This window comes from Protopterus annectens, chromosome 2.part2 (assembly GCF_019279795.1).
Source record: "Protopterus annectens isolate FY-2018-M chromosome 2.part2, PAN1.0, whole genome shotgun sequence".
NCBI lineage: Eukaryota > Metazoa > Chordata > Ceratodontiformes > Protopteridae > Protopterus > Protopterus annectens.
In genome coordinates this window covers 1,152,613,409-1,152,639,361 of record NC_056730.1, presented here as the reverse complement: position 1 = coordinate 1,152,639,361, position 25,953 = coordinate 1,152,613,409, and the positions used below count along the sequence as shown (strand labels likewise).

Below are 25,953 nucleotides of genomic sequence, written 5' to 3'. Positions count from 1 at the left end.
TGTGACCAGATAAAGCTTCTCAGGGATGTTTCCAGTGCTTCTCAGATACTTTAGTATTGTAATGTTTGTACAATACCCAGTGCAACAGTCTTACCATATTATTATGCCTTTCAGTATACAGGCCCTTTGCCATTAGTGTATCATATCCAGCAACAAGATGTGTGACTGATGTTCTTCGTATTTCACTGTTGCAGTCATCACATGTGGGTTATCTGCTTGCAGTAGCCCTCACTCGGCCTGATTATCAACCTGCATCGGTTGCTGTCTCATCTTCCATGACATCAAGTAGTCAGGGGTATAAAGCATGCAGTTGATGCCATTATATCAGTCTTTCTTGCTGTGCAGTGCCTGAAGCAGAAGCAGTTCGCAAGTGCTGGTCAGCCAACTCCTTAAATTTTTGTTTTCTAGTTTCAGAACCAAAGTCTTCAACTAAGTTAAGTACCCCATCGGGGAAACTTTTTCTTGCTCTAATCCGATGTCAGTAAAAGTCAGTAATTGTATTTCTTGTGGAAAGAAAATACCTCCTAAAGATTTTCATTCGTACTGTATTCCTTGCCTAGGCCCTGACCACGATGAACCTCGCTGTCAGTTTTGTGCCTTATTTAAACAACAAACTCTTCGTCGTCTGTATATTTATAGTTCTAAATATTTTGGTACTCGGTTCAATTACCCAGATATGGCTTCGGTAAGCCACTCTACTACCGACATTTTGAAAAAACGCAAAGATAAAGACAGAGACAGACCGCATAAATTCAAAGCTGCCGACAACGCTTCTCCTAAGCTAGTCACCAGTTTGCTGGTACTCAGTGAGGTGCTTTCACAGTCCCTGATACCCACTACTTCAGATTCGCAAGCCTCTACTGAGACCCATTCAGAGTCCGGTATGCCGCAAGATGCTTCAACTGTGGAACCTGCGGATGTATCTAACTTGGATGGGTCCGGCACCACTGTGCAAGCACTGGCTTCTGAGGGTACATTCAGGCCTACTGACTTGCATATTAAACCAACGCCATCTTCTTCTTCAAGGCCTAAAACTCGATCCATGCCTAGAAAAATGGTGCCCATACCACATGGTCAGGCCTCTATGCCCTAAAAACAAATGATAAGAATGGCTGAAGACCTTATTCCTTTAATTAGGGCAAGCCAACTTTCCCCCTCTAAGAGACCTAGGACTGAGTTGGCTTATGATTCTTCTGATCAGGATTCTGAAATTTCTGTTTTCTTTGATGACCAAGATTTACCCTTGTCTACCTAATGAGGAATTCTGATGCAGAGGACTCTATTCCCTCTGCTTCCCCTCCAGAGGATTTCTCTTTTGGTGAAACCTTGCATACCCTTAGAGAGCATTTTTGCTGTGAAAGCCAGGATTTCTCTGACTCTAAAAAGAGGCTTAGGGATTTCTTACTCCAGCCCCAACACAGGCCTTTAGCTATTCCCCCTATACTGGACATTGCTGATGATGCCTTTTTGGAATGTAGCTTGGCCCCTGACTCTTTACCTCCTGCTCCCAGGAAAACCAGATAGATATTACAGGGTTCCTGACTCTCAAGTTCCTCTTTCAAAATCCTACTGCGGATCCTGAGACCATTTCACAGGGACCAAATGGCATTAAGGTTACTACTGCCAAAAATCCTACCCCCTCTGATAAAGATTCCAGGGTGCTGAAAAGATAAGGTAAGAAAGTATACACTTCTGCAACCTTGGCCATTAGGACCTTAAACTGCCAGTTTCATAAGTATCAGCAGCATATTACTGGATTGCTTAAACAGAAAATGATGTTGATTCCTGACTGTGCTGAAAATAAGGATTTACAGGATTTAATGCATTCTGCTGAACAAGTTGAAAACATACCTTGCATTGTGGTTTTGATTCACTAGAGACATCTTGCAGGGCTGCTGTCAATGGGTCTGTACTTAGAAGGTATGCTTGGCTTAAGGAGCAATCTTTGCCAGATCATGTTAAAGCTAAATTGCTGGATGCTTCCTTAAACCAGGACTGCCTGTTTGGCTACAAAGCAGAAGAAGTACTTAAAAAGATGGAGGAAAAAGCTAAATCTATGCAAACATTTAAAAGATTTCCTGCAAGTACAGCCTCCCAGATTTAATAGGCATTAGCCCTCTAAGAATTGGTCCTTTCCTGCCTCTTCCAGGCCTTCTCAGACCAAACCCAGAACCAAAAGAACACTCAGGCTTCAGTCCCAAGGTACTCACAGGACTAAGCAGTGGGGGGGCTCCCATTTCAAAAGCAGGGAGTAGTAAGACTCCCCCTATGGTAAACTGTCTCCATGACTTAACTTTAAAACTTCCAAGCCCTGCACAACTGACTGCTCCTTTAGGGGGAAAGATTGCCCTGCAGGCAAAAAATTGGGAACTCATTACCCAGGACAAATGGGTTTTAAGTATAGTTTCCCAAGGATACGGATTCCACTTCCACATCAAGCCAACCCCAAACGGTTGGCCAGATCTACCCCCAAACCAGTGGGCAGAGGCTCAAAAGTAAATTCTCTCAACTATCAGAGCTATTCAAACTGTCCCAGAAGAGGAAAGGGGACAAGGTTTCTACTCAAGACTTTCCTGGTGCCTAGAAAAGACAACTCCTGGCGTCCTATCCTGGACCTCTATCCTAAAAACATTTTTGGTGATCCCAAAATTCAAGATGCTAACTCTTCACCAGTTGGTTCCAATGCCAGACAAAGATGCCTGGTTGGCAACCCTGGATTTCAAGGAAGCCTACCTGCACATCTCAATCAGGGAATCTTGCAGAAGATGCCTACGCTTCAAAACAGGCTACATGCACTATCAGTTCTCTGCATTGCCCTTTGGCTTATCTACTGTGTGCAGGGTATTCACAAAATGCCTTGCTCCATTCATTGCATTTTGCAGGCAAAGAAATATTCAAATATGCCCATACCTGGACGATTGTCTAATTCAGGCAGAAAGCCACAACATTCTATTGAATAGTCTGGCGTTTGTACAAAAATTGCTAACTTTTCTGGGGTACACCATAATTGAAAATAAATCACATCTTGTACCCTACCAACAAATTGTATTCCTGGGAGCAAGCTTGAACACAACTTCACAGATGGCTTTCCTCACGCCAGAGAAACAAGTTTATTTGACAACCTACTTCAAACTACTGGCCACAAAGACCCAGCTATCTGCAAGGAAAATACTGCAAGCCTTGGGGTTCATGGCCTCCTGCATTCTCCTAATTCCATATGCAAGACTGCATATGAGGAAACTACAACGGTATCTAAAAAGCCTATGGTGTCAACATTCTCAGGATCTAGAAGCAATGATATCGATCATACCTTGCCTACAGATAGAGTTTCTTTGGTGGGCAGTGGCATGCCACCAAAACAAAGGACTACCATTCACTCTACCCCCTACCACCCAAACCCTAACAGATGCATCAGACTATGCATGGGGGACTCACTTGGCAGGGAAGTGCATTCAGGGCAAATGGAACCCAACTCAAATGCACCTGCATATCAATCAAAAAGAAATGTTAGCTGTACAGAATGCTCTGACAGCCTTCAAGGACCACATTCTTCCAGGACAATTAATGGTAAAGACAGACAACACCACTCATACCCTCTCTGCAGACTAGCCATGGCTCTGTGTAACACAGCCTTGCGCTACCAAGTGCACCTACATGCTCAATTCCTGCCAGGAAAGTTAAATACACTGCCAGATGAACTAAGCAGAAATCAAATGGTCCCACACGAGTGGAAACTGGAACCAAAGATATTCAACATGTTGAGAAACAAACGGGGAGCCCAGAGACAGAACTGTTTGACTCCCACCAGGACTACCAATTGGACAAATTCTGCACAAGGACCCCCCACAAACAAGCTTGGAAAGTGGATGCCCTGTCCTTCACTGGGAAAAACATTTCAGTTTCAGCCTTTCCACCACTGACTCTCCACTCCAAGATACTACTAAAGATCAAACAGGACAAACCAAGGACAATACTGATTGCACCAGACTGGCCATGCCAACACTGGTACCCCCTTTTGTCCAGTGTATCACTGCTGGCATCATGGCACTTGCGTCATACCCCTGCCCTGCTGTCCCAGCAAGAGGGCCAGATTCTGCACCCTCAGATTCAAACCCTGAACCTGGCCTGGCTAATTACCTGATCTCTCCTTTACCATCCCTCACTAAGCAAGTGTTGGATGTCATTCTGGAGACAATGAGGCCTAGTACTAGAAAATCTTACACTAAAAAATGGAAAAGATTATGTTCCTGGAACCAAACTCAGGGGATGGGCACAGCAGCACCCAAATTATCTCAGATTATTCAATACATAACTGAGATGCTTCACAAGGGCCTTTCCTTTTCCTCCATCAAAATTCATGCCTCAGCCATTTCAGCTCATTACAACACTGAACCACCCCTCTTCTCTCATCCACTCCTGAAGCAATTCCTCAGAGGGGCCAAAAACTTAAGACCACACAGAAGAGCCCCTACTCCAGCCTGGGACCTTAACTTTGCATTGGAAAAACTCACTCTACCTCCTTTTGAGCCAGCTGCAAATGCAGAGTTGAAATTCATTCCTTTCTTGGAAAACAGCCTTCATTTTAGCCACTACTTCAGCAAGAAGGGTGTCTGAATTACAGGCCCTTATGGCAGTGGAGCCTTTCATCATCTTCCATGCAAACAGGGTGTCCCTCAGGACCAATCCCTCCTTCATGCCTAAGGTGGTATCCAGTATGGCTCTTAATCAGTCCATTCATTTGCCAACCTTCTTTTTTTAATCCACAGAACAAAGGGGAATGAATACTGCACTCCTTAGATGTGCACAGACAACTTAGATTTTACTTGAACGGGACTAAACCTTACTTGGACAGGACTAAACCTCTCAGAAAATCTGAATAGCTGCTGGTTGAATTTGCTGCAGGGGCAGAGGGGAAGGCCATTTCAAAGCAAACCATTTCTAAATGGATAGGCCATTGCATTCATTTCTGCTATAAACATTATGGAAAACCTACCCCACAGGGGATAAGACCACATTCAACCAGGGCTGCATCTACCTCTACAGGCTTTCTCAGAGGTGTCCCTACCAGGGACATCTTAGAAGCTGCTACCTGGAGTTCTGTACATACCTTCACCAAGCATTACCATTTGTCAATTTTCTCTAAATCCAGAGCTGGCTTTGCCACCGCAGTCTTGCAGGGCCTTATAGCTGGTCCTAATGCTACCTAATCTCCTCCTCCCATCTTTAGCTTTGGGAATCTACCCAAATGTGAAGACTGCAACAGTGAAACATGAAGAACATAGTACAGTTGTGTACACTTACCATAAATCTAGATGTTCGAGTGTATTCACTGTTTCAGTCCTGGTTACCTTCCCTCCAGTCCCCAGGCTTTTTTTGGCTATACCTCTATTCTTGTTTACTATGCTTAAAGCTTTTTGGTGTATTTGCTTTTTTATTGGAAGTGTAACCTTGTATATATAATTGCTTCCAATTATGGGGGCACCTGATATCTGGGGCAAGAAAAACTGATGTAATGGCGTCTGCTGTATGCTTTTTACCTCTGACTACCTGATGTCATGGAAGATGAGACAGCAACCGACACAGGACCCAATACTTTGATAATCAGGCTGACTGAGGGCTACTGCAAGCAGATAACCCAAATGTGATGACTGCAACAGTGAATACACTCGAACATCTACATTTATGGTAAGTGTACACAACTGTACTTTTCCAATTCTGTTTTACAAAACTTGCATTTGTCTGTTTCTCCCACATGTTTTATGGAGTTTGTAAACTAACATGTACATAGTCCACTATTCTGGGCAACCAATCTTAACCTTTTGTCTTTCAGTTTAAATTCACCTGTTCTTAACCATTCATATCCTGATTGACATGAGGTTGTCCCAGGAGTTTTCTGTGTTTCATAGGTTCATAGACTAATACTAAGCTAACTGTCCTTGTGAGCCATTTTAAGCCTAGCCAATTGTCCCTTGTGAGACGCAAACCCTGAACCTTGTGTTTGCAAGGCAAATACCTTAACCATTAGGCCACCCTCCCAACCCTTGCAACTATATTTAGGTCTTTTCTACATTTCTTGCCTTTTCATCTGATTCTTTACCTTTTCTTTCTTTTGTTTTTTTGGCACATTCATTTGCTGCCTGATTTTTGTCTACTCTTTGATTTCCATTCCTGCTTGTAAGTCATTTGATAAGCATGAAGCATTTTTCTTTTTTTTTCAAATGATCCAATACCTTTTGGGGCCAATTAATTGTCCCAAAACTGTAAGCTAAAATAGGAAGAGAAAATTGGTTTATAGCTTGGACTTTGTTCCTAAATGTCAGGGCTGTTTTTAGTATTAATTGTAGTCTTCTAAAATATTCCTTACTAAGTTTTGTTCACATTTGTTCATGTTTATTGTTCCTTCATCAGTTCCAAAATGTGTATACACTCCCTCCTTCTCAAGTTCCTTTATATCACATTCCTTTCCCAAACTGACATTTTTGGTGCTGCAGCTTTCCTGCTTTAAAGGTTGTTTTTGCACAATTATCAAGACCAAGTGACATTCGTGTATCATCTGAAAAAGTCTTGGCCACTTGTGGATGTGCTTTCATTTCCTTATCTGATGAACTATACAGTTTTACATCATCCATAAAAAGAAGGTGAAAAGTCTTCACACACTGTTGTGCTCTGGGAAACAAATTGTAACCATGACCTAATCTGGTTAAGTAGACAGCTTACTGGGTTAAAAAAGACAAGACAAGAGAATAGCAGGGACAAAGAGTCAGCCTGGAATATCTCCGTCTGAACATTTATCCCTGGGATAATTTGTCCTTTATCATGGCTTAGCTGCAAAGTGGTTTGCCACTATTTCATGGTTACTGTAATGTAATCAATCAATGTAGGGTGTATCGTATATATCTGTAAGCACTCCTTTAACCACGAATGTGGGATGTTGTCAAATGCTTTTTTTGTAAGCTATCCATGCCATGCTTAGATTCTTCTTTTTACAATTCTCCACTTTGACTTTAATAACAAATTATCCTTTGTTCCATATGACTTTGTTTTATTACCCTTTTGTTCTATTGCCATGACTGAGTTTTCTTCTAAATGATTAACTCTGGCATCAATTCCAGTATATAGTTTATTTATAGTTGTTAGGATAACTTGCAGGTTTACTCCTAAGGAGGATTGATATATATATATATATATATATATATATATATATATATATATATATATATATATATATATATTTTTTTTTTTTTTCCTCAGGGCTAATACTTTTAGCCAGAAGCTAGGTAATGCATCTAGGCCTTGTTTTTTTAAATTAAGAGATTTTCTTAATTTTCTTCAGCACCTTTGTTATGCTCCACAGGATCTTCATGGATATTTCCCCAAAATGTGTCTATTTCTTCTATTTTGTTGGTATTTCTAGTCTCCCAGTCTTTTGGATCATCAGTGAAGTGATTATTTTGTACTTTTCCTTCATGTCTTAGTTTTTCTGTTTGTGCTGATATTTTTGGTTTATTATTTTGCAGTAGTGTACAATAGATTCCGGATTGCTCTGATACTGTGCATTGCTTTTATCACATCTATCTTAAGTGTTTTTGTTGATCTGTTCCCTTTTCTGTTCTCTTGTCACAGTGACACTTCTTGTCTTACTTGCTTTATAGTTTTCTCTATTTGATACTTCCATGATGGCGTTTGATTTCTTCCCTTCCTTTCCCTTATTGTCCTGTGTTTTTGTGGTAAGACTTTATCTGGTATTCATTTATTGTCACAGTAATATATCCTATTTTCTTCTGTTAATAGTCTTGATTACTGTGTTCATTTGTTTTATCAGACTTCTTAATCTTTTAAGTCTTATTGACTTTCTGTAATCTAATCAAGCAACTATTCCCTTCGATCCTTTTCTTCTAAACAAAGGGCGCATTCATGATCTCTTTCCTGTGGACATCCTACAGAAAGTTCCAGAACATCTTCCTGTGACACATTCTCTTCAACTGCATCCTGCGCCATCTGTTGCTGTTTCATATGGAAACTCACTGGCCTATCATTCGACAACATTGATGGCATCAGAGTTGCCACTGTTTCCTGCTGCTTCCCTTGCTGTGCAGCTCCCAAATTAACTTTTGTACTGGTTTTGTTCTGAAGGCACCAGAGAATCTTCATATGGCAAGTGATCATAAGCTACCCATTCCCTTCTTTCTCCTTCATTTGGAGAGTCCTTGTTCCATCGTGCTGTAACATTACCAGAGTTGGACTGTCAACACTAAATCCTTCACTTTGCAGGTAATCCATAACTTCATTTCCTATTTCTTTAACTTCTCCATTTCTAATCCTCTTTTTTTACTTTTCTCCCAGCCCCATGGTAAGGGCTGTGATAGCAGACAGCTGCAAAGACAGATTCCTGAAGTTGTGTCTTCGAGAAAAGCTGTAGTGCAAGCAGCTCTCACTCAAAGGGAAACATGATATTCGGTGTAAACAGTCCTGTTAAATGCTCCAGATATGGAAGACCACGGAAAAAAGCAGAGCCTGACTGTTTGAGAGATGAGTATGAAACAAAGGAATAAACATTGCATGTAATTAAAATTTCTTTAGAATATGAACAAAAAATATTATTTTGATGTAAACAGCCCACAACAGGCTTATTCTAAAATAATCAAATTTATGTAACGTGTGCCACACTATAGTTGCGTACGTGCATGTGTGTGCGCACACATACATATATGTAATCCATTTGAGTGCTGCATCATACTCTTTTATTTATATTTGTTAATTGAGTATGTAGACTGGTCCAAGGACCCAGCCTTTAACCAGGTCATTTTCAAGGTGACATTACATGAATAGTATATATCTGATAGGGTCTATATTATATTCGAAGTTTCAAAACTTCGAACCTCATATGTTCGACAACATATGAATGAAGTTTGAAACTTTGAAAATATAATAAAAAATAAAAAAAATTACCTTAATGCTCTGAGTAAAGGGGCAAGCCCCCCTGCACCCCCACACCCCCTACTTAAATATACCAACTCTGAGATCGCACTTCAGTGCAGAAAAGGGAAATTTTCCCATTCTGCGCCATATGAAGCCATTGCTTTTAACCTTCAGACTTTTCAAAGTTCGATAATATGGTGTCGACCATATGACATTCGAACTTTAAAAAGTTCGAATAATTAATAGGGACCCTATCTGATATATGCATTTGCAGGGCAAAATTATTTTACAAGCAATGTCATAAGATCAAAATGAAAAACATACCTCATCTAAATGTAGAAGCAAACTGCTATTATATAGTGCATGGAGTGCGGTGATTACACTCTGATATTCGGGAAAGGACATGCCAGTTGTCGCTAGTCTTGTGTATTCAAGTAAGACAATGAGGCTTGGATGTTTAAGTTGTTTATTACACACAAACACATCAGGATGGATGACTGGAACATAAAACCTAAATGAATTGACTGTTACACACATGTGTTTTCACTCCAGCTGCTCACTCAAAATGGCACTCTTGCTTGTATGTGCTCAGTACTTATATGCACGTGCCCACAGAATGGAATGGCTCTTAAAGGTACACCACACACTCTCTGATATACACAATTTAATTGCCAGAGTGGATGAGACCAGACCTTAACAAATAAGTACCCCCCTGCTGAAGATGTTGAGGTTGGGTCTCTCGCTAGGCAGTAAAATCTGCCAGTACTGACCAGCAAATGACAGTGGCAGAACAAAAGATTTTGTCTGTACCAGTAACTTGTAATGAAGAACAAGCCAAAAATATAAATCAATAATCTAGGCATTCTGTGAAAATCTGGACAGCTGAGAAGCATGAAAGGTAAGTGTAAACATAATGGACTGTGTTACACTGCCTTTTGACAGTGTCCACTAAGTGTTTCATGGCTTTGAAAGCTGGCAAAATGCTTGGCATTTTTTCCCTATAAATTAGTAGTAAATGGAGCAGTCAAAGCTCCATGCACTACAACAAATTATGAGTTTCTGATCATAACCTTGAATTATGTGTTCTCCACATGGATGTCAAGATTCACCTTGAGCTTCACTCTTGAGGTGAATTTCTTGGCACCTGTGTCTCGAACACATAATAGACTGGTTATGATCGGTGACCCAGTCATAATCCTCTATGCTATATACAGATCAAAGCAGTGATTGCTGTAAGAAATATGGTATGCATTGGCTAGAAAACTATTACATTTACTAAGGACTGAAAACTAAATTTAGTAAAATTTCTTTAGAAATTGAAGAAAAATATTATTTTGTTGAAAACATTCTTTAGAAAATGAAGAAAAGTATTATTTTGTTAAAAACAGTAAGTGTATTGTCAACAGTAAAACGTGATTGTCATCCCCTTTGGTAAAACCTCTGTACCCATGAACTACCACATAAGTGGTAGTCTACTTAACGCCAAAAATGTGATAAGAGACCTTGGGACACAGGTGGACAGTAGTCTCTCCTTTGATCACATTGCCACAGTGGTCAGGAAATCCTTCAATGTGGCTCACCTCATCAAAAAGGTTTCTCATTCAGAAAAAAGATGTCATTGTTCCCCTCTTCTCATCACTCATTAGACCCATTATAGAGTACAATGCCCCTTTTGGTATGTACCTCACAAGAACTCTACTACAACAACTGGAAAGACCACAGAAATGGCTCACAAAGAGGATTACTGGCCTCAAACAGATGCCCTATGCAGACCATCTCAAAAAACTCCAGCTTTACTCCGTTGCATATCGGCTACTCAGAGGCGATCTCTGTCTAACATACAAAGCTATGTCAAACCCAGAGCTGTTGGACAAGCTCCACTTAAAGAAATCCCAACCCCTCTGAGCTACACGCTCTAGGGACCTAAACTTTGTCACCACAATAAACAGAACATGCTGGAGGGATAGATTCCTGTCCCAGACATTTCTCATACTCTGGAGCAGACTACCTATCTATGTTAAACAGAGCCCCTCATTAGCATTCTTCAAGAAAAATTGTGATGATTGGATGGGAAATAGGAAATTCACCCCAGGGATCACTTCTGTGGCTCTGCTTAACAGGGGCACAGGAAAATAATATTTTTAGGTGGCGAAAGCCAGGGTACCTTTTTGGGTAGGCTTATATAGGCCCTAAGGCTAATAGCCTAGTACCTACCTATGAACCTATGAACAGCCCAGCCATGACATATTTAGCACATAGTTCAAGTTAATTTTAAAATAGTATTTCTTAATGCATGCTATCTTTTAAAATTTTGTGTGTGTCTCTGTGTGTATGTCTGTGTGTGTCTGTGTATGTGTGTGTGTGTGTGTGTGTGTGTGTGTGTGTGTGTGTGTGTGTGTGTGTGTGTGTGTGTGTGTGTGTGTCTGTGTGTGTGTCTGTGTGTGTCTGTGTGTATATATACATACTTGTTTGGAGGGTTGTCCACATCTACACTGCTTCTTATTTACTCGCATTTATTCACCATTCACAAACCAGGTAACAGAATTGTAGACAAACTATACAGTCTTTACCAGGGAACTTTATCATGGTGTCATCTGAAATCATGAGGTCAGAATAGTGGAGATCCACTTGGCCATAAAAAACAAAAACCAACACACCTCAATCAAGCACATTCAACAACTAGACTAAGTATATACTCATTGTATTCACATGAATGTGCACACTCCCTCACCACTCAACTGGCACTAACCCAAACACACAGAAAAAAACAAAAAGGAGGCTTTTATGGGGGTATGTCCCCCGGCACACTTGTATAACCAGTTTTGAGATTGCAGTTATCTTGGGAAAAATACCATTTGGGACATAATCACAGAAATACCTTTCCTTGTTCAACTGCCACACAACCCACACCTTCCTTTCAAACCTTCATATACCAAAAACAAATCACTCCCTACCTACACACACTCACCAAGATAGTTTAGTATCTTACAGACAGAGACATACACATGCACTGTAGGCCTCTGATTCCTGAACAAATACCATGCACTCAAACATGGACTCACTGCTAACAATGGACCACATACACAGTAAGCTGTCAATCACATGGTGAACATGTTGCAGTTCTTAGCTGCACAGACTTTCCTCTGCACAAAGAAACCAGAACTCTCCACAAAGCACCAGAACACACAAACTCCCATGCACACAACCCCCCATACACAACATGGTCTCAGCAATTCAATTCTCATTTGGGCTTATAAGACCACTCCACAATCCTTACACACGCAACCAAACATACTCTCTGTTGCACACACTCAAACCCAGCATTTGTTCTATGTAGAGAGACAAAGACTTCTCAGCTCAAGTCAAATACCTCACAACCCCTGTAGCAAAAACTGACCAACATGCTACTATCCATGTGCAAATCTGATAGTTTGCCTTATTATAGGCACAAGAAGTCACTATGTAAGACAAAACCTCCAACTGCTTCTTGTACATGCTGTTGGTGAATATTAGTTCCCCTTTATAATCTCAAAATACTGAAATCTCGAATTTCAGTATCCCGAGACCATAAAGGCGAATTTTTAGAATAGCAAAAGTGCATAATCGCGAATTCGAATATCTCGAATTTGCGGTTATGGCTTTACGCTTCTTTACGTGTGGTGTTTTATGTGGATGGTGTATGGTGTCTTGTGGATTTGGGTGAGATTTAATTTGAGTGTTTTGTAAAGGTTTTGGGTGAGAGTTTGAATGTATATGAGTGGGTTTGTAAGTGTGGGTTGGGATAGGTAGGTGAGTGTATGACTGTGTAAGTGTCGGATGTGTTGCTGTCTGTGTGTGTGTGTGTGTGTGTGTGTGTGTGTGTGTGTGTGTGTGTGTGTGTGTGTGTGTGTGTGTGTCTGTTTGTGTGTGTCCATTGTCTTTTCCTGTTTGTGTGATCTCAGACTTGGTTTATTTAAGTAGGGGGATGTGGGGGGCACAGCCCCCCACATGGGGGGATGCAGAGGGGCTTGCCCCCCTGCTTATATGTAGTGTAGGTGTGTTGGTTTGGGTTGTGTTTGTGAATGTTTTGTTGTTTGATTTGTTGTAGTGTGGGTAGGATAGTGTATGTATTGTGTGGTGTATGGTGTGTTTATGTTTGATATTTTGTATTTCGCGGTTTTGGGTTTCGGTATTTTCAACTTTCGCCTTTATGGTCTCAAGATATTGAAATTTGAGATTTCAATATTTCAAGATTATAAAGGGGAACCATATATACAGCTGTGGGCTCAGTCTTTGCCCTAGTCCCCTTGCAGTTACTCAGTTATTTACTGACAGCTGTGGGTCCTCTTTATCTGCTGCTTGTTCACACAACTGATCATGTGGAAATGTTTGAAAGCGATAGGTAATGGCAGGACGTAACATGTATCTGCAGCTGAATGAGTGAATCCTAAGTTAAAAAAAGTCTGATGCAATGGCTCGGTGAAATAGAAAATGGATGCTTAAGGAATGAACAATCAAAACAGCAAATCAAAACAATACTACATGCAGGTTGCCATACTTCTCTCTTAGCACAAGAGATCTGAGTAATCATAAGTGATTTAAGTGGTTTGTCTGTTTTCTCACTCTGAACATTGCACTGAAGGTACAATGCAGTAAATCAGTAGCGGCCCAAATTCCTGCAGCCTGTCCTAGAATCATGGAATGACAAAGTAGACATCAAATGGGTCATGTGGCCATTTACATCTTGGCAGTACCCACTCTTAGACCTTACCTCCTTTTTTGTAGGAGTGATAGGCTAGTTATACCTGTGGTAAATGTATGCATACCCTTCAATTATCTTAATTCCTTCTTAAAGGAAGATAGTGTGTTACATTGCTTGATTTGGAGAAGAAATTTGTTTGAGAGAAGGGGTAGTCCATTACTGACAAATCCCTCTCTCCATAGTGGTTTGCTTATTTGCTGAAACAGCTTCAGATCTGGTTCTAGTGTTTGCCAGACTGTTTGATTTGTGGAGAAATAAGAGGTCTTGGACTTCAGGTTCTTAATGGCCTTGAAGGCAAGGCACATAGTGCCCTAAACTTTGGATTGTCTAGCTATAGTGGCCTTCATACCTCTCAGCTGTCCAGATTTTTGTAGAGTGTCAATTTTTGCCTCATTTTGGTCTGTTCCTCATACAGTTTGAGTTATTCTAGCAAAGCAGTGAGGATTGAATTCTGTAAATAATGACAAGACAGTTGCTTTTCAGATCCTTCAGAAAATGCATGGTAACAAAACATGCATCTAAGAGCAATATTTAGAATTTGTCCCTATTTTTGGGCCTTTGCCCCCATTATTTTTGGCTTTGTCCAGATTTCTTGTGCTAAGAGAGAAGTATGGCAACCTGCATGTAGTATTGTTTTGATATGCTGTTTTGATTGTTCATTCCTTAAGCATCCATTTTCTATTTCACCGAGCCATTTTAAAATGATAACTCATACTTTTATAACCTCAAACCACTCCCCCTACTGTCCAATAACTTCCTGTACCTCACTACCGCCCTCTAAAATCAAACGGAATATGACACCACCCAGGAAGCTTATCATACTAACTCTTTTTCCCCTCCTACTTGTCCCTTACCTAGCTACCCTATATGAAACCTGGTCTTACATAGGCTTCCACCACCCAGGCTACCAAACCAACCCCTCCCCCATAATTAACAACAGAGGCCATGACTCAACTCCCTACTCACCCTCCTTGTTAGAACTCGAATGCTATGTAATTATCAAACCTACCAATATTAGGCCAAATGATACACATTACTACAAACTTCTACTCAAAGCCCTCAAATTCATTACCACTCTGAATCACAGACTAGCCACAGATGGTGATATCCACCCCAACCCTGGCCCTTCCCCTCCACTCAATTCTAATTCCACCCTATCCTCCCCTCTACTTCTCAATCTAAACTCTAGACCCTTTAACTCTCTTCTGACCTGTCATCTAAACATCAGAAGTGTAAACAATAAGATTCACAATCTACATGCCCTTTTAGCTACTTGTTCCCCAGACCTACTATGTCTCACAGAAACCTGGCTTAAACCAAGTACGAAAGACACACAGATAATCCCACCAGGGTATGATATACTACTAGCAGACCGAATAACTCGCAAAGGTGGCGGTGTAGCCATACTCTACAAAAATACATTACAAATCTCCCTTGCCTCTCCACAACCCCTCCTAACAAACAATGCCGAAATTCTACTTGTAAAACTTCAACCAAACAAACATAAAAGCATAAATATAGCATGTATTTACATCCCCCCAGGCAACAATAATAACAAAACCTTAGAGGACTTTCTCCACTGGTTAACTCAAACTCATAGTGTTAGGTGACTTCAACATCGATTGGAATTCCTTCTCATCTAGCTCCCCATCTAGCAGCATAAATCTACATGGCTTTTCTCAGCTCATATCCACTCCTACCAGACTAGGTAAACCCCAAAACAAAGACAGCATCCTGGACTGGACCCTTACTAATAAAGATCCTGACCAGTACTCAGCAGGTACTCACCCAGAGGACATGAGTTATCACTTACTCACCTATGTTATCAAATTCAAGAAAATCACCCCCCTTCTTACAACCATAAAAAAAATCAGGAACAATAATAAATTCAACGCCTCCATTTTTCAAACTGAACTTAAAGCCCACAACTGGACAATACTCAAGACTCTTCCTCTTGAAGAGGCAGTTATCTACTTCAACACCACCTTCCTCAAGATTCTAGATTCCCATGCTCCAATACGGTCCATTAGAACTAAAACCAAAACCACACCATGGCTCTCTAAGGAAACAAAATCCAAAATCCTATCTAAAAACAAGATGTGGGTCACATGGCGTACCTCTAAAGACCCACACTCCCACCAAACCTTCCAGCAACTTAGAAATGAAACTAAAAGAATGATCTTAAATGATAAAAAGAACTTCTTCCTCCACCTCCAACACAAACACCTTAATAATCCACAAACATTCTGGACAGGCTTAAACAAACTCCTGCACCCAGGCCAGGCAACCACCCCCACTCCAACAACTTGCAAACAACAGTGCCCTGTAAACATTGCTAACACATTCAATAGTTTCTTCACAGAAACTATACAATCCCTGGCCACACAATTCAAACAAACAACCAGCCCACTCCACTACGCATGCCAGCAGAATACTACAACTACATCAGATCATCTATTTACCTTCGATCCAGTACCCATATCCTCTATAATATCTCTTCTTAAAAAACTAAAACCCACTAAGCTAGCAGCTGACCTTCTCCCAGCTGAGTTTCTGCAAAAAGCAGCTGAGACCATTTCCTATCCCGTCTCCATAATCATAAACCATACCTTGTCAGAAGCCTTCATCCCCTCCATATGGAAAATGTCCCACATTATTCCTCTCCATAAAGGTGGTAGCTCACTAGAGCTAACCAACTACAGACCTATAGCTATACTCTCACCCCTGGCCAAAATTATGGAAAAGTGTGTCCACAAACAACTGATGGAACACCTCACCAAAAATAAAATTCTAGCCAACTCCCAACATGGCTTCAGGCCAAATCACATTACCACATCAGCCCTACTATCCTTTTCTAATACCATCAATAACTTCAGAAACAATAATAAACTATCATCTGCTCTTTTCTTAGACCTCTCCAAGGCCTTTGATATGGTGAACCACATTCAACTCCTCCATACATTAAAAAACTATCACTCAGCAATTCCACGCTGAAATGGTTCCAATCCTACCTGTCCAATAGGCAACAGGCTGTTCTATGGCAGGACAAATTATCCACATGCCTACCTGTTACACTTGGAGTTCCCCAAGGATCTATTCTTGGCCCTCTTCTCTTCACTATCTTTGTTAATGACCTGCCCACAATCACCCCCCATGCCACATGCATTCAATATGCAGATGATTTGACTATCATCAGCACTGCCTCCAACCTGGCAGACCTCATTGCTTCAACCCAAAACACCTTCAACCTAATAGAAAAATGGTTCTCTAGTCGTCAACTAGTTCTCAACCCCAACAAAAGAAAACTACTTACTTTCTCACCCACTAACAAGACTCTTCCCCCCACCTTCTCTATTACATCCTCCAATGGAATCACTATATCACCAGAAGCTCACACAAAGCTATTAGGTGTTACCATTGATAACTCCCTTAAATTTGACACCCATTTCAATCTAACCATCAAAACTGTCAATAAAAAGCTTGGCTCTCTCTATAAAGTAAAACACTTTCTCACTCCTCATGCTAAAATTACAATTGCCAGCACACACCTACTATCAACTCTTTTCTATGCCTCCCCCCTTTTTACAAACCTAAACAAGACAACCCTTAACAAATTTGCTTCTTGTTACAATCACATAGCTAGATTTGCCACAAATTCCACCTTTAGAATGCACCACTGCACTAACTTGAAGCAACTAGGGTGGTTAGAATTTTCCAGCCAACTCCATTTCAACCAACTCAAAACGGCTCACCAGATACTGTATCACCCAGAGAAAACACCATCTCTGAAAAACATCATTCACCCCTATATTAACCTGCAATCTTTATGCTCCTCCAATAAGATCTTAGCTCAAACTACCAAAGCCAATAATTCTGCTGGGGATTCTCTATTCTCAAACTTTGTAGGTAAAATGTGGAACTCCCTACCGACCATGCTCACCTCAGAACCTTCACTCCTACAATTCAAAAAGCTTAAACCCCATCTCAATACTCTCTGGCAATGTCCCTGTTCCAAACCTGATTAACCACTATCATTTACCCTTCTCTTACCTCACTATCCTTAATCACTTTTTAACAAGGCGCCTCACCTTTGTAACTGACCTATGTTTTTTTTTATATGCTGCTGTTATTTTTTTCCCAAGATGTGATGTATCTTTATATTGTATTTAGAACTCAACTATCTTCCTTTTTTTTTTTTGCATTAACAATGTTCATATGTCTGTTATGTACCTGGAGCTTTTCTCCCCGGGCCTCCGCTGAAAATGGACATGTATCCAGTCGGACTCTCCCGGTTAACAAATGTAAAATAAATAAATAAAAATAAATAAAATAAATAACTCTCACTCATGCCAAAACTCCACTGCAGTTTCATTCCACTGTATTCCCTTCATGAGGAGGTGGGTGATGTGCAGCTTTTCCTCATAATTTTATTTTTTCTGTTTAGGTTCTTATGACATATGCTAGTATACTTCCATGTTTATCTGTTTCAAAAGTCTTCTCTTCTTGAGCACTGTTAACACGCAACTTTTGATCAGCAGAAATACTCAAATTTATCTTTTGAAAACTGTGTGTAAAAATATAAACACTGTGCTGTTTGTTCTTTTCATCTACAGGAATTTATAATGAAATTCAATGCAGCAGTACAAAACTGAACCATGGTGTTTTGGTTACTGGTTACGGATACAGCGGGCAAACAGAAACTAAGCAGAATAAATACTGGATTGTTAAAAACAGGTAACAATTTGTTTCAGATAGTTTGTCAGTAACTTTTAAAATATAAATCAAACAAAATGTTTTACAGGCTCTTGGACATAATTCCTTTGGCTGTTATTTTGTATGAATGAAATTCACAGATGTGTGCATGTGCACAGTGGTATATTTTGTTGAGACCTATCCACCATGCCCCCGAAAGTACATCCGTAACGTTAAAAATGAAATCCATTCTGTTGTAATAGAAAGTTAATTCCCCTTTTAAGATACATTGTTATCGGAGTATCGTGTAACTCCTGAATATTGTGATGCTTGCATCTCTTATAAGACAACCTGTTACTGAGGTATTTATTTTGTGCTGTCTCTTCTCCCCCACTGATATGCATTAAGCTGTCAACTCTGCAACACTAACTAGTGTATTTTTTAATTGCATTTCACTTGATTTGTAAAGTAGCTCAGCTAACAACTTATCCATTTTTTGTGGCTGTATAATGGTTTTATCTTGGCATGATTAGCGTTTTTCTTGTATGCTAGGATGCTATTTGTTAACCAGATAAATTCAGTGGACCCAGTCACCTTTGTATGGGGGGGGGGGGGATGGTGCAGGAGCAATGTTTGATTAAGTGACTTGCTCAGAGACACATAGTATCCAAACAGAGGCTCTTGGAATCAAACTCAAGATTAATACAGGATCAAGTATTAGCAGCATGTGACTTGAACCTCTGACCCAAATTGTCAGAATGAGTCCTGCATGATGTCCTTCTAGTCACATTTTGCAGTATTCATAACCTTTGGGATATCTTCCACTCAGTTACCCAAACGTCTGTGCTACAACTTTAGTCACTGTGAAGTACGTGAGACATCTGAGGTTGGCCGTAGGTTGCGTAGGCCATAAAAGTGATGTCTGCACGTACTTTCCCTTGAATTTCTCTGACGCCAGTTGAACGTCAGCTCATCCTGCCATCTCTGCTGTCAGATCCTTCGAATTTAAGGTAAGTACCCCACTGGGGCCTTTTTTCTTCCTTATTTTGGTCACTGCATGCCTGCTCAGGTTCATGTCATTCAGGAAAGGAAAGTGCAGGTGCAGATATAAGATCCCCCATAAAGACGTCCACAACCTCTGACTTTTCTGCCTAGGACTCAACCACGACCATAAAGCCTGTGTGATTTGTCAGGCCTTCATTCCTAAGACTCTTTGCGGCCAGCTACATGCCTTAAACATCTATTTAGAAAACCAGCATCTTAAACGACTGGCTCTGGCGATGGGCCATCCGATTAGACCGGTGAGCCACCAAAAAAGAAGACCAAAGTTTCTAGGCCTGAACTTACTGCTGCACCTCCACCTGATGTTCCCCCTGTGGCCAACATTTGCCTGGAGGAACATATGGAAAGAGATGTTTCATGTATAGCGGGTACCATTTTGGAGGCCACAGAACCTAGGGCTGAAAGCACGTCCATGGAAGTTTTGCAGACACTGAGTGCTGGCGAGGAGGGGGAAACCTTGGCTCACAATGGACATCCAGACCATCCCTTCCACTGCTATAGAACAGTCCAAACCTAGATCCTCCTTAGGCCCTATGCCCTTCGAGCCTCTCTCTTCCTTAAAATGAAAACAAAAACAAAACTGTCTCTCTACCGTTTAAAAGCCTGCCTCATTGGCAAGCTTTCTGCCAGACCTTATTTAATGCCTTCATGGACCGTAGGCCTTCAGTGCCTGCTTCCCCTCTGGCTGCCCCTCCAATTATCAGTCCTAGGCTTCAGACTGAAGATCCTCTTCCTCTTGGAGCTAAAGATTCTTCAGATTCCTCTTTTGAAGACCTTCTTTCCTATATCTTTCAAATGCCTTCCCCTCTTGGGTATGCCTCCCCAGAGGAGGACTGTGTTGAGGAGATTCCCCAGGAGAGGACATCACCTTTGGTGAAACCATCTATTTTATGAGAGAGTTTTTTAAGTGGGACTCCACTGAAATGACTGAGGTTCAAAAGAGGTACTATGAGTCTTACAAATGGGCACTCCTTCACCTTCTGCCATTCCTCCAGTCTTATGAGGCTTTTTAGACATCTTAAATGCAGCCTCTAAAAACTCTGAATCGCAAACACCAGCTCCTAGAAGGCCTGACAGGTTTCATAAGGTCCCAGAAGGGGCCAAATTTCTGATTAAATGCCCTGTTGCAGACCCTGGCACTATTTCAGTCTCTGCAGACAAGCCATCCAGACTACTTCCCTCCACCTCTGTCCTTCCCACTGATAAGGACAGTAAGACTATGGAACACATTGCCAAAAGAGTATACACTTCTGCCACTTTGGCTTTTAGGGCTGTTAACTACCAGACACACATGTCTAAGTATGCTCTGGCCCTTTTGACTCCGGTTTCTAAACTGTTGGCTGATCTTCCAGACTCGCAAACTAAAGCTCAATTATCTAACCTCATCTCCTTGTCCTCTCAAGTGAAAAGACATTTGATCAGATGCAGAGAGGCCTTGGCCAGATCTGCAGCTTCTGCCTCAGTGCTCAGGAGGTGCTTTTGGCAGAGACGCAACCCCTACCTGATATCAAGGCTAAACTTCTGGATGCACCCCTGGACAATTCTACCTTATTTGGAGTGAAAGTGGCAGACCTTTCTGCAAAAGGGGAAGGAATTACAAGACTTAAAGCATTTGTTTGTGTCTCCAGTCTCTAAATTCCATAGGAATTATCCCACCAAACACAGTTCATCAGAGAGCATTCTGCTCCTACCCCTCATTCTGGGAGCAAAAAAGAAGTCTATGAAGCAGCAGCCACCTGGTTTCAGGACAAGGCAGGTAGCCTGTGACTCCCTGCCTTTTCCCCACCCCCTACAGATTCCATCCCCCTGTCCCAAAGACTCTGTCACTGTTTTGCCTGTCTATCTCAGACAAGTGGGTCTTAAGCATAGACAAGGGTTACTTCATGACTCAGATCATTCCTTCCTTCTGAAGAGGCATCCCACAACCACCAAAGGACCAACTACCCCCCTCTCAAGGGACTATCCAACCAACCCTTCTGTCAGAAAGGGAAAGGACTTTTACTCCAGACTTTTCCTAGTGCCAAGGACAGATTGCCCATGGAGACCCAATGTGGACCTCTCCCACCAAGTATCCACTTTTTGCATGCTTACACTCCAGTCTCTTTTCCCACTGCTAATACCTCAGGCATTTCTGGCCACTTTGGACATCAAAGATGCATACCTGCATATCCCCGTAAGGCCCAACTACAGGAAGTATTTATACTTTTTTGTGGGTTCCTTACATTTTCAATTCTCTGCTTTACCCTTTGGGCTAGCTACTGCTCCAAGGGTATTCACCATGTGTCTGGCTCCAGTGGTAGCTTATTGCAGGGACCAAGGGATTTAAAATTTTCCATACCTGGATGACCTCCTGATCCAGGCAGGTTGCTCCACTTCCCTACACATCCAAAAAGTAATTTCTGTTCTGCAGTCCCTGGGTTTCAACATCAGTTTCCCCAATTCCAAACTAAACCCCTCCCAGGACCAAGTTTTCCTGGTGTGCAGAATCAGGACAGATGTTATGAGGGCATTCCTTCCACCCCAAAAGGTGGAAAGCCTGAAGGAATACCTGCTGTCTGTCCTCCATGCCACTGCAATGATAGCAAGACAATATCTCAGACTCTTAGGACATATGGCCTCTACTATACCCATATTGCCACTGTCAAGACTCCACATGAGAAAACTTTAGTGGTACCTGAAGTCCACATGGACCCAGCACTCACACCCCTTGGATCACACCATTCCCTTCCTGCCATGCCTAAGGAAGGAGATCCTTTAGTGGATGGATCAAGTGTCTTATCAATTCAGGTCTTCCCTTACAAACCCTCACCCCAGTCCAGGAGATGTACACAGATGACACAGACCTCAGATGGAGAGCTGCTATGGGCAGCTTGAAGGTGCAAGGCACATGGAAAGGCTCCTTCAAGAGGGAGCACATCAATATTAGAGAGATGAGGGCCATTATCTTTGCACTGAGGGCCTTCCAACACATTCTGAAGCAAGATACCATGAAGCTGTTCACAGACAACATTACAGTTCTCTGGTATGTGAACAATCAAGGGGTAACAAAATCTTACTTGCTATGAAGATTTGAAGTCCAAGCCTGGGAACTGACGGCCCACCATGGAGTCACCATGCAGGCGGTATACATTCCCTCAACTCAGAACACTCGGGCAGACACCTTGAGCAGGCCCATGTCACAGTCCCATGAATGGATGCTACACAGGGATGTGTTTCTGGACATAGTCCACAGGCGGGGTACACCACAGATCTGTTTGCCTCCCCTCTGAACAGATAACTTCTGCAGTTTTGTACCAGGGCACCCAGCCCCCTAGTGAGGGCAAAGAATGCCTTTTCTATCTCATGGAAGGGGATGTTTCTCTATGTATTCCCCACTCTTACAAAATCTCCTGCTAAACTTTCAAAAGGAGCAAACAAAAATCTTGTTGGTGACTCCCTTTTGGTCAAGACAGCATTGGTTCCCCCCTCATTCTGCTTTAGCTAGGGGCAATTGTCACAAGTTACCTCACAGAGTGGACTTCGTAACACAGGACAAGGTATCCCTAATCCATCCCCACTTGGAATGTCTGAACCTAGCCCTGTGGGTGATTTTGATCCCTTTCAGAGAACTTTACACTTAGGATGTGCTTAATGTCCTCCAGGAGGCCAGTAAACCCAATACTAGGAGATCTTATTTGGCCAAATGGAAAGGGTTATCTATTTGATTGGTGTCTTAGAAGTCAGCCAGACCCATTTCAAGGAGACGTTCCATTAGTGGTGTCCTATCTGCGTGAATTGTTGCAAGCATGGCTACCATACTCTTTTGTTAAGGTTCACATAGCTGATATTTTGGCTTGCCTGCCTCTTGACCCTCCTCTTGCATATCATTGCTGGAGCCTTCTTGTGTCCTGAAAGAGTGCTCTTCGAACTATCTGGAGATATACAGAGCTGAGTATATTTTTCTGGCACTTCAGATTTGTGTACTGGTAATTGTTGTTTGACTAATTTTATATCATTGCTGGCTGACTTCAGAGTTGTGCACTGTTATTTTTGCTTCACTGTATAGTTTTTCAGATCTCTGTTGAAGGTGTTGGTTTTCTCATACCCACCCTCCCTATTCCTGTGTCGTTGTTTAAATTTGGAGGTTTTTGCAGTATCCCGCCCCCACTGTAGATTTGATCTGGGACACTCCCCCCCAGTCCCATCTCTTTACCTCATTCTACCTAATAGACTCCTTCTGCATTGTTTTTAGTCATTTTTAATTTAATTGCATTTTTTAAACTGTTTGGTCTAACATTGCTACATACTCATGTGCTAGCTTGCACTGCATTTGAATTGTTTTGACTGCTGTTTTAGCTACTTTTCTGTATATAATATATATATATATATATATATATATATATATATATATATATATATATATATATATATATATATATATATATATATATATATATATATATATATATATATATATGGTTCTACCTGACATAGTCGAAAGCACACAACACCGACAACCACATCACCGACACCACATATTCGACAGGCCATAAACACGAAACCACACATAACCGACAAATAACCGACGGTACACAAACCACGAAACCCCATACACTGCACACACAATAACAATTAAAAACAAAACACATCCCATTCCACAAACCACACACAACACAAGCACACCAAAATCCTTACAAGCCCACACTAAACCTTACCTAACCCTAAGGTCCGTCACTATCGCACACTTACCTACCCGGCTCCCTAACCCTAACTCACTTAACCGCCCTATAAGCTCCTAACCCTAACTCACTTAACCCACCCTATAAACCCTAACCTAACTCACTTAACCCACCCTATCGCTCCTAACCTAACTCACTTAACCCACCCCTATCGCTCCTAACCCTAACTCACTTAACCCACTATCCCCACAGACCGTCAATCTCCACACTTACCTGCCTCGCACCGCGTCCGTCACTACATACTCACACAGCCTTTCCCCATGTCGGCATCCTCGGCGTTGGTGTTGTCATCGTCGTGTCGGTCTTCTGCATTGTCGATGTTCTGCCACTCGATTCGGTCGGTCTTCTTCGTTTTCGATCTTCTGGAGCTCAGTTCGATGTCGGTCTTCTGCGCTGTCGACGAAGTCAGGTAGAACCATATATATATATATATATATATATATATATATATACCTTTCCTGCAACAAGTGTAGTCCAGATTCAGATTTGCTGTATCCAGGACTGTATGTAAACTTCTGTGCCCCCCAAGCTTTCTGTGTTGGAAGGAAGCCTTCTAGCTTATCAGTGGGAGTGGTAAGCACTAGGTAACCTATCTACCACATAAGAAGTGGTTCTGGCCCAGAAATTGTAGTTATTGGCCGTTTGGGCAGTTTTTCCATCTCTGTCAACTTTCTGATTTAAAAGCCCCATTTGCACTTGTTTCTCCCCTTTCCTGTAACTAGTTTAGTCCAGATACAGATTATTACTTTTAGCACTTGAATTTGCTTATTCGTGATCAGCACTTGTTCAGAACTTGTAAGCATTAAATAACCTACTAATTACTACACACTCAACCTTCCTCATTACCTAGAGGAAAACAGTTTTGGTGCTTACTTTCCTCACTTGCTTAGAGAAAAACAACTCATCTACTCGCTTTCCTCACTTATCTAGAGGAAAATATTTTTTTTATTCAGGCATGTCCAAGGGTCAGCTCCCAGTGTTTTCTCCTGTCTATCTGTTGAATCTGGGCATCTTGGGGCAATGTAGAAATTGCCTCATGTACACAGACAACCCATTCCTCCTACCACTCAACACTACAATCTGTGAGAGATGCACTTATATAGCCAAACTGGAGGTAAAGCTCTCTCCAGTCAAGACTGAACTTGACAGTCAAGAGGAGAAGGTAAACACTTGCACCACACCACACTCATCACATAGTCTCACTAAATCTACACCACCAAAATCCACACATAGAAACACAACAACATTCATGGAGGCTCTCAATAATAATCTGCTCAAGCAACAGAGACCTCCAAAGCAGAAATGCAAGTAACCTCTACCCCCCAACACAACCCAAATGACACATAGCCTGCAGACTCAGTGTGCCACTCAACCACAGCCAATAAGGCAAAACAATGTACCCAGCACACTAGTCATATGCGACTCTATAGTCAGGCACACTGATGTCCCACTCACCAGGCTAAACAAGGAGAAGGTTACTGTCAGCTGCATGTTGGGTGCCAGGATCCACCACATAACCCACGCACTCAGGTCACTCCACAACAAGTACAAATATGACTCTGTCATTGTCCATGTTGGTGTGAATGACCTGAGACGTACCTCCCTGGACTACATGAAAAGAGACATGGAAGAGCTCTCCGATCTTGTAGCCCAGGCAGGTATGACCCTAGACATGAGTAGCATTCTGCCATCACCCAGAATGATGCCGCAGTACAAGAACAAAATGATTGACTTCAACAATTGGCTAAGCTTCTGGTGCCATTCTAAAGGGATTCAATATTTGTCTGCCTGGGATGACATGGTCAACAGACCACGATGCTT

General features: G+C 41.6%; 1 protein-coding gene across 1 annotated transcript in view; it reads left to right on the top strand.

Moving 5' to 3' along the window:
- LOC122795918 (procathepsin L-like) overlaps nucleotides 1-25,953 on the top strand; it is a 553,947-nt gene that overhangs the window by 519,684 nt on the left and 8,310 nt on the right. Inside the window, exon 6 of the mRNA XM_044064398.1 lies at nucleotides 18,274-18,394. Within this exon, the coding sequence (XP_043920333.1) occupies nucleotides 18,274-18,394 (121 nt within the window). The remainder of the gene's footprint in view (nucleotides 1-18,273; nucleotides 18,395-25,953) is intronic.